This window comes from Salmo trutta, chromosome 5 (genome assembly GCF_901001165.1).
Source record: "Salmo trutta chromosome 5, fSalTru1.1, whole genome shotgun sequence".
Classification (NCBI taxonomy): domain Eukaryota; kingdom Metazoa; phylum Chordata; class Actinopteri; order Salmoniformes; family Salmonidae; genus Salmo; species Salmo trutta.
Window position 1 is genome coordinate 58,676,090 of NC_042961.1, and position 10,448 is coordinate 58,686,537.

Genomic DNA, 10,448 nt, shown 5'->3' on the forward strand with positions numbered 1-10,448 from the left:
TCATTTTCTCTGATGAATCCCCTTTCCGATTGTTTGGGGCATCCGGAAAAAGCTTGTCCGGAGAAGACAAGGTGAGCGCTACCATCAGTCCTGTGTCATGTCAACAGTAAAGCATCCTGAGACCATTAACGTGTGGGGTTACTTCTCAGCCAAGGGAGTGGGCTCACTCACAATTTTGCCTAAGAACACAGCCATGAATAAAGAATGGTACCAACACATCCTCCGAGAGCAACTTCTCCCAACCATCCAGAAACAGTTCGGTGACGAACAATGCCTTTTCCAGCATGATGGAGCACTTTGCCATAAGGAAAAAGTGATAACTAAGTGGCTCGGGGAACAAAACATCAATATTTTGGGTCCATGGCCATCAAACTCCCCAGACCTTAATCCCATTGAGAACTTGTGGTCAATCCTCAAGAGGCAGGTGGACAAACAAAAACCCACAAATTCTGACAAACTCCAAGCATTGATTATGCAAGAATGGGCTTGCCACCAGTCAGGATGTGGCCCAGAAGTTAATTGACAGCATGCCAGGGCAGATTGCAGAGGTCTTGAAAAAGAAGGGTCAACACTGCAAATGTTGACTCTTTGCATCAACTTCATGTAATTGTCAACAATAGCCTTTGACACTAATGAAATGCTTGTAATTATACTTCAGTGTTCCATAGTAACATCTGACAAAAATATCTAAAGACGCTGAAGCAGCAAACTTTGTGGAAATGAATATTTGTGTCATTCTCAAAACTTTTGGCCACGACTGTACAGTTGAAGTCGGAAGTTTACATACACCTTAGACAAATACACTTAAACTTAGTTTTTCACAATTCCTGACATTTAATCCTAGTAAATATTCCCTGTCTTAGGTCAGTTAGGATCACCGCTTTATTTTAAGAATGTGAAGTGTCAGAATAATAGTAGAGAGAATTATTTATTTTAGCTTGTATTTCTTTCAACACATTCCCAGTGGGTCAGATGTTTACATACACTCAATTAGTATTTGGTAGCATTGCCTTTAAATGATTTAACTTGGGTCAAACGTTTTGGGTAGCCTTCCACAAGCTTCCCACAATATGTTGGGTGAATTTTGGCCCATTCCTCCTGACAGAGCTGGTGTAACTGAGTCAGGTTTGTAGGCTTCCTTACTCGCACACACTTTTTTCAGTTCTGCACAAAAAAATTATATAGGTTTAAGGTCAGGGCTTTGTGATGGCCACTCCAATACCTTGACTTTGTTGTCCTTAAGCCATGTTGCCACAACTTTGGAAGTTTGCTTGGGGTCATTGTCCATTTGGAAGACCCATTTGCGACCAAGCTTTAACTTCCTGACTGATGTCTTGAGATGTTGTTTTAAAATATCCACATAAGTTTCCCTTCCTCATAATGCCATCTATTTTGTGAATTGCACCAGTCCCTCCTGCAGCAAAGCACCCACACAACATGATGCTGCCACCCCCGTGCTTCACGGTTGGGATGGTGTTCTTCTGCTTGCAAGCCTCCCCCTTTTTCCTCCTCCCGCTCAGCCCCTTGCTTTCAGGTTATGTAGATATAGGGCTCTTTTTCCTGTGGATATCGATACTTTTGCACCTGTTTCCTCCAGCATCTTCACAAGGTCCTTTGCTGTTGTTCTGGGATTGATTTGCACTTTTCGCACCAAAGTACGTTCATCTCTAGGAGACAGAATGCGTCTCCTTCCTGAGCGGTATGACGGCTGCATGGTCCCATGGTGTTTATACTTGCGTACTATTGTTTGTACAGATGAACGTGGTACCTTCAGGCATTTGGAAATTGCTCCCAAGGATGAACCAGACTTGTGGAGGTCTACAATTTATTTTCTGAGATCTTGGCTGATTTCTTTTGATTTTCCCATGATGTCAAGGGAAGAGGCACTGAGTTTGAAGGTAGGCCTTGAAATACATCCACAGGTACACCTCCAATTGACTAAAATTATGTCAATTAGCCTATCAAAAGCTTCTAAACCATGACATCATTTTCTGGAATTTTCCAAGCTGTTTAAAGGCACAGTCAACTCAATGTATGTAAACTTCTGACCCACTGGAATTGTGATACAGTGAATTACGTGTAATGCACAAAGTAGATGTCCTCACTGACTTGCCAAAACTATAGTTTGTTAACAAGAAATTTGTGGAGTGGTTGAAAAACGAGTTTTAATGACTCCAACCTAAGTGTATGTAAACTGCCGACTTCACCTGTATATCTCTTTCTCTATAGATGTCATGTCCTGACCATAGAAAGATGTTATTTTCTAGGGTAGAGTAGGTCAGGGCGTGACAGGGTTTTTTCCCCTATGTTTTCTATTTCTCTGCTGTCAGGGTCTAGTTTTGTATTTCTATGTTGGGGTTTTGTTTGGGATGATCTCCAATTAGAGGCAGCTGGTCCTCGTTGTCTCTAATTGGAGATCATACTTAAGTAGGGGTTTTTTCCACCTGGGTTTGTGGGAGATTGTTTTTTAGTCGTGTTAGTTTCACCTCTGCGTCACAGTTTGTTGTTTTGTTCTTTAGTTTATGTTTATGTATTGCATAGTTTCACAGTGTAAATAAAATGTGGAACGACACACACGCTGCACTTTGGTCCGCTTCTCCTTACGACAACCGTGATAGAATCTCCCACCACCAACGGACCAAGCAGCGTGGTATGGACCAGTGGACTATTGAGGAGATAAGGAGGAGTATATCCAGGGCTTTGGAGGATTTAGGGGCAGAAGAAAAGCGCCTCCCATGGGAACTGGTGGAGGCAGCGAGAGCACGGCAACAAGGGAAGCACGAGAGGCAGGGGGCACACAGGGAGATTGGCAGAGTCAGGTTGGAGACCTGAGCCAACTCCTAGTGCTTACCGTGAGGTGCGTGTTACCAGTCTGGCGCCACCTGTGCCAGCCCCACGCATCAGGCCTCCAGTGCCCCTGCCCAGTCCGGGGTGACCTGTTCCTGCTCCCCACACTCGCCCTGAGGTGCGTGTTACTAGTCTGGCGCCACCTGTGCCAGCCCCACGCATCAGTCCTCCAGTGCGCCTGCCCAGTCCGGGGTGTCCTGTTCCTGCTCCCCGCACTCGCCCTGAGGTGCGTGTTTACTAGTCTGGCGCCACCTGTGCCAGCCCCACGTATCAGGCCCCCAATCCGCATTCCCAGTCCGGAGCTTCCGGCGACAGTTCCCAGTCCGGAGCTTCTTGCGACCGTTCCCAGTCTGGAGCTTCCGGCGACGGCCCGCAGTCCGGAACCTCCTGAGAAGGCTCGCAGTCCGGAACCTCCTGAGACGGCCCGCAGTCTGGAACCTCCTGAGACGGCCCGCAGTCCGGAACCTCCTGAGACGGCCCGCAGTCCGGAACCTCCGGAGACGGCCCGCAGTCCGGAACCTCCTGAGACGGCCCGCAGTCCGGAACCTCCTGAGTCGGCCGGCAGTCCGGAACCTCCTGAGACAGCCCGCAGTCCGGACCCTCCAGCGACGTCCCGGAGTCCGGACCCTCCAGCGACGTCCCGCAGTCCGGACCCTCCAGCAACGTCCCGCAGTCCGGACCCTCCAGCGACATCCCGCAGTCCGGACCCTCCAGCGACGTCCCGCAGTCCGGACCCTCCAGCGACGTCCCGCAGTCCGGACCCTCCAGCGACGTCCCGCAGTCCGGACCCTCCAGCGACATCCCGCAGTCCGGACCCTCCAGCGACGTCCCGCAGTCCGGACCCTCCAGCGACGTCCCGCAGTCCGGACCCTCCAGCGGCGGTCCGCAGTCTGGAACCTCCAGGGGCAGTATGCAGTCCAGAACCTCCGGTGATGATCCACAGTCCGGTGACACAAAAACGGAGGGATCAGCGGGCAGAGCGGGGGTTACGCCCTGAACCGGAGCCGCCTCCTCTGTTGGAGGATCTGCGGGATGAGAAGGTTCTGCTTACTGCACCAGAGCCGCCATAGACATTTGCACCCTCCCTAACCCTCCCTTTTTTTTGTTGGTTCTTTTGTTGTCGGTGCGTTCAGAGTCCGCACCTTTGGGGGGGGTACTGTCACGTCCTGACCATAGAAAGTTATTTTCTAGGGTAGAGTAGGTCAGGGTGTGACAGGGTTTTTTCCCCTATGTTTTCTATTTCTATGTTGTCAGGGTCTAGTTTTGTATTTCTATGTTGGGGTTTTGTTTGGGATGATCTCCAATTAGAGGCAGCTGGTCCTCGTTGTCTCTAATTGGAGATCATATTTAAGTAGGGTTTTTTTCCACCTGGGTTTATGGGAGATTGTTTTTGAGTAGTGTATGTTTCACCTCTGCGTCACGGTTTGTTGTTTTGTTCTTTAGTTTATGTTTATGTATTGCATAGTTTCACAGTTTAAATAAAATGTGGAATGACACACACGCTGCACTTTGGTCCGCTTCTCCTTTCGACAACCGTGACAGCAGATCTCTATATCAATTAAATTCAAATCAAGGGGCTTTATTGGCATGGGAAACATATGTTAACATTGCCAAAGCAAGTGAGGTAGATAATATACAAAAGTGAAATAAACAATAAAAATTAACAGTCAACATTACACTTACAGAAGTTTCAAAAGAATAAAGACATTACAAATGTCATTATGTATATATACAGTGTTGTAACGATGTACAAATGGTTAAAGTACAAAAGGGAAAATAAATAAGCATAAATATGTGTTGTATTTACAATGGTGTTTGTTCTTCACTGGTTGACCTTTTCTTGTGGCAACAGTTCACAAATCTTTCTGCAGTGATGGCACACTGGTATTTCACCCAGTAGATATGGGAGTTTATCAAAATCGGGTTTGTTTTCTAATTCTTTGTGGATCTGTGTAATCTGAGGGAAACATGTGTCTCTAATATGGTCATACATTGGGCAGGAGGTTAGGAAGTGCAGCTGAGTTTCCACCTCATTTTGTGGGCAGTGTGCACATAGCCTGTCTTCTCTTGAGAGCCAGGTCTGCCTACGGCGGCCTTTCTCAACAGCAAGGCTATGCTCACTGAGTCTGTACATAGTCAAAGCTTTCCTTAAGTTTGGGTCAGTCACAGTGGTCAGGTATTCTGCCACTGTGTACTCTCTGTTTAGGGCCAAATAGCATTCTAGTTTGCTCAGTTTTTTTGTTAGTTCTTTCCAATGTGTCAAGTAATTATCTTTTTGTTTTCTCATGATTTGGTTGGGTCTAATTGTGTTGCTGTCCTGTCCTTTTTGCTGAATTCTGCATGCAGAGTCTCAAATTTGTGTTTGTCCCATTTTGTGAATTCTTGGTTGGTGAGCGGACCCCAGACCTCACAACCATAAAGGGCAATGGGTTCTATAACTGATTCAAGTATTTTTAGCCAGATCCTAATTGGTATGTTGAATTTTATATTCCTTTTGATGGCATAGAAGGCCCTTCTTGCCTTGTCTCTCAGATCGTTCACAGCTTTGTGGAAGTTACCTGATGTTTAGGCCGAGGTATGTATCGTTTTTTGTGCTCTAGAGCAACGGTGTCTAGATGGAATTTGTATTTGTGGTCCTGGCGACTGGACCTTTTTTGGAACACCATTATTTTGGTCTTACTGAGATTTACTGTCAGGGCCCAGGTCTGGCAGAATCTGTGCAGAAGATCTGGGTGCTGCTGTAGGCCCTCCTTGGTTGGTGATAGAAGCACCAGATCATCAGCAAACAGTAGACATTTGACTTCAGATTCTAGTAGGGTGAGGCTGGGTGCTGCAGACTTTTCTTGTGCCCTCGCCAATTCGTTGATATATATGTTGAAGAGGGTGGGACTTAAGCTGCATCCCTGTCTCACCCCACGGCCCTATGGAAAGAAATGTGTGTGTTTTTTGCCTATTTTAACCACTTGTTGCTTGTGTACATGGATTTTATAATGTCGTATGTTTTTCCCCCAACACCACTTTCCATCAATTTGTACAGCAGATGTCTCTTCACAGTGCCAGACTAGAGTCAAGCTCAACAGGGTCTTCTTTCCGCGCTGATTCCGTCAAGCCGTTCCCTTGGCTGTGGTTTCGCTAGATAGTAGGTAGGGACAGTGGGAATCTCGTTCATCCATTCATGCGCGTCACTAATTAGATGACGAGGCATTTGGCTACCTTAATCGAGTCATAATTCCCGCCCTTTACCCGCCCTTCATTGAATTTCTTCACTTTGGCATCAGGAATTACTTCCTTCGCCTAGGTCTCAGAAATACAGCCGACCAGTCGGCGCAACTCAGGAGCGGATGCACGCTGCGGTCGGCTATCCTCACGTGGACAGCCAGTCGAGTCACGCGGGCGGTGTGTTAGACGCGAATTCTGCGGGTTACATACTGCGCATCAGTAGCCCCAGGACTGACCTCCCAGGGACTTTACGGAGGGCTTTTACACCCCTACGACATCACGTGCTACTCATTACTCATAGGAGAAGAGAGGCCACGTTACCCGTCGCAATACTAGCGCCACCATCAACCGGGCGTCCGTAAATCAGCGTGAAAAGGTTCTTCCCCTTTCAATCATGTGCTGGCCCCAGTCGGCCCTCCACCACATACCCCTGGGTCACACTTTTTAAACCTTCTGCGTTATCGATATTCCTCACTCTCATGAGGGGGCCACAGTCGCCCACACAGGCGATTAGAGTGCGAATGCTCCGGTAGGCCCGCTTCGTCGACCTACACCGACTAATCGGGCCCAGTGTGGTCCCAGGTTGTTTTCAGGTGGGTCCGCGGCGAGTCACGTTCGTAACCTATCGCCGCGGGGCCTATGGGTTTCTCCGCCTTGAGTCTCCGAACGTAGGGGGGACAAGCACACCTACGGTGTGTGAGGTCCCGCGCTCAGGCAAGCCTGAGGCCTGGTAGTGTCAGCTGATGGTCAAGCGCATGCCATTCCACTTCATGCTCCGAGGAGCGTGGAGAGAGCCCCCACCGTGACGTGTAGAGTCTCGACTCAGGCGACCCTGAGACCTGGTAGTTCTTGACCGCTGGGCACAGTCCATCCCCATTTAATGTTCACTCTCGGTGGGAGTTCGTTCGATTCAAACCTCGGCGGTTTAGAGCTGACCAAGCATGCAGGGAACGCAGGTTTTTGTTTCATCACAGCCTTCTGTGATCAGACCGATTCCGACAGGACACCGGTTCGGCCGTCCCCCCTTATCTTGGCCCTCCCTCTCCCGGCCGGAGCCGGGGCAGCGTTCGAGCCATCATTCCCTGATTGGCTGCCTGTTAAGGGAGACAGACTTCGTGTCAAGAGCTCTACTGCAAATCATCGGGTCAGGTGCAACCGCCACCGCATTTTCATGCGATAAGTGGCCGTCGCCCTCTGCAGGACCCTAATTGCAGTAGACCAGTATCGAGGCAACTCTTGTTTATATGCCGTCGACACCTGCAGTAGGTGGACTGTAGGAGGGGGTTGAAGGAGCCTTACGAGAAGGCTGCCTCCCTTACCCCCTGCACTAGCATTTCAGAGACAGTTCGCTAGTGGCTAGTGGCTAGGCGGGGTTGGGGAGGTTGCCCTCCTTTCACCCACCCGCCCTTCGCCACAGCGAGAGGCCATAGTTCAAAGACAATAGGTTTAACTTAAGGGGGCCTCCGGGTGCTCCTCTGCGTCGTCGCCGAAGCGCCGGTGAAGCCGGGGAGACATTAAACCCCTGCCTGCGCCGGGGCGCAGAGCAGTTGACTGGGTTCCCAGTGCCGCGCGAGGATACGGGGCGATACTCAAGCCGCTTAAAGATGTGAGACCATTTTGGGAAGTCCCGGTTCACAGGACACCCCCAGTCCCCCTCGGTAGCGGCCTACACACCCGCCCATCGGTGCGTCATTTAGCCGTGCCTAACGGGGAAAGGGGATGGAGCCAGTCGGGCACATCCCAGGCGAGGAGGAGTTGCAGGGGACCGGGCTGGGACCAGTCCACCTGCATTGAGGGGAGCGAGAGGCAGGAGGCGTGAGCCCCCCACCTCCCCGCCCTCTTGCACTTTGCGCCCTCTATCAATCTTCATCATTTCGCTTTTACCCTCTATCAATGTCCCATTGTCCACCATGTGTTGTGAATCTATACCTTAGGCTTATCATGTAGCTTCCCCCCTCTATCAATATCCAACTGTCAACCAAGTGTAGTTACTCTTGCCTTCTAGGCTAATCCTTCCCTTCATGCCCTCTATCAATCTCTGACTATCACCATGTGTTGTTGCTTATCGCTTCGGTTTAACTTGACAGCCTCTATTTGGTTTTGTATTGTATATTTATTTCCTACTTTGTTTCCCGCTCCCTCCGGCCTGCGCCCTCCGGCCATCCTAGGGGAGGCTGTCTCCGCCCTCGTCCTCTGAGACCTCTGCCTCCCCATCCGTCCTATAGAAGTCCCTGAGGACATCCAAGGAGTACAGGAGAGCCCTCCTGCTGAACAGCTTGGCCAGCTGTTTCCTCCTTCCCTCGCTCACCCCCAAGGCCTGTAGCAACCGCCCATTGCTGCATGGCCACTTGCCTCGCGCTCCAAGTGGGAAGCCAAACACCTTTGCTTTCCTCACTTTCAGGGTAGTCTCGACGTATGGAATAATCGGGGTGTACCTGGCAACTTTCTCGGCTGCCGCAACCTTGAGCGTGTCATAGGCCAACTCGTACCGCACCGTAACATCCACCACCAAAGCGTTACCATTTTTCACGAACACCAGGTCTGGGCGCCGCAGTGCCCCCGCTCGGGTCCTGCAGCACATTTCCCTGATGACGTTCCATCCGGCGCTTTCGGCTTCATCTGCTAACAGGTCACACAGTTTGTGATGCCGCTTGACGCGACTGTCCTTCACTGCGGGACACTGCCCGAGAATGTGCGAGCAGGATTCCGTTTCAGATAGACAGTGGCGGCAGATTTTCGCTGTATCTCTCCCGCCCCTCGCCAGCGCCTCGCGAGTTGGGTATACATTAGCCCTCAGTTGGAGACCTGCAATATAGTGGCGCTCTCTGGCTCCCAACTTTTCCGGCTTCGCCAACCAGTGATTGCTGTTCCTATCTCCTCCAAAGACCTGCACCCCAATTCCTTGCGCTGTCAGGTTCTGCCATCTCAGGAACTCTGCTTTCCTCCAGTCGGGAGTGACTAGGCGTATTGGCCTCACTGGCTCGGTGGTTTCTGTACACTGCGCCGCCCCTTCCGCGTTTCCTTCCAGGGGGGGCAAGCTGTCCTCGTCCCCACCGGCCCTTCGCCACATCCCGATATATTCTTTCCGCTCGACTGTTCTGCGGGTTACTAGCCGCGTAATGGCATCCCCAGAGTGCCACAGGCGGTAGACCCTCCTGGCTTGGATAGACGGGATTTGAAGGGCTAGCTTCCCTATGCCAAGACCACCATCCTGGCATTTCGAGTAGAGCAGCCCGTCACAGGTACACGTCGGGAGGTGAAGCCACCCCTTTACCGCTTTCCTGATCATCCCATCGAGCACAGTTAGGACGTTCGACCTCAACCCACCGTGATCCGCCTGGTAGACCATCCTCGGCAACGCATAGACATTCAACATCCTCACCTTCTGTGAAGGCTTAAGCGGCGCGCGCCCAATCGAGCTAATCCAGTCACGGAGTCGTTCGACAGGTTCTGGCTCCATAATGCCCTGCCGTGGGCTCACCCTCAGACCCAGGTACGCAACTGATTCCTCTGACCCGACCATGTGCAGTTGTTCTCCACACATTATCCAGGGTGTACAGTGGTTGACCAGTCGCACGTCCTGCACCCTTTGAATGAGGAACCCGTGGCACTTCTTGGGCTGAATTCTCAGCCCAGTCAGACGGCAGAATTCTTCCAGGATTCGGATGTTGTGCGCCATGCCCCCCCAAGAGCCGCTCACCAGGACCAGATCGTCCGCGAACGCCAAGGTTGTGATCTGTTCGTCGTCCAGTTTGTACCCCGAGCCGCAGCGTTCAAGGGTGTCAATCATTGGGTCCAGGGCCAGGTTGAACAGCAGCGGAGACATCGGGTCTCCCTGCTTGACACCTACCCTCACGTCAACGGGGGTGGTCCGCTCCCCGTTGACTGTTATTGTGGTCGTCACATCGGTGTACGAGTCACCTACGATTCCAATGACGTGTTCATCGAGCCCTCTCTGCCGGAGAACCTCCAAGATGTGCCGATGGCTCACTGAGTCAAAAGCACGCGCAAAGTCAACCAACACCACGGCCAACGTCTCGCCCTTCGCCCTGCTGCGCTTGATTAGACCTCCCAAGATCATCAAGTTTTCTGAGCACCCCGGTGAGGAGATAAATCCTCTCTGGCGAGGGTTAATGGGACACGCCCTCGCCAACCTGTGTGTCAGGATACGGGAGTATAGCCTCAAGACCACCGACCCGATGGTAAGCGGCCTCCACCCAGCCGCCTGGGTGAGTAGAATTGGGTCATCGGTCTTGGGTATTAGGGTTGTCCTGCACCTCTTGAATGCCTCCGGCAGGGTGCCCAGTGTTAGCCACACGGAAAAGGTGGCGGCCAGTTTCACACCAGAGGGATCCCATTCGCGCAACGCTGCCTTCGTTATC

General features: G+C 51.2%; 1 protein-coding gene across 1 annotated transcript in view; it reads right to left on the reverse strand.

The window, feature by feature from the left end:
- LOC115194998 (extensin-like) overlaps nucleotides 1–8,229 on the reverse strand; it is a 26,871-nt gene extending 18,642 nt beyond the window's left edge. The window contains exon 1 of the mRNA XM_029754899.1: nucleotides 8,191–8,229. Coding sequence (XP_029610759.1) covers nucleotides 8,191–8,229 — 39 coding nt within the window. The remainder of the gene's footprint in view (nucleotides 1–8,190) is intronic.
- Nucleotides 8,230–10,448: the final 2,219 nt, after the last annotated feature.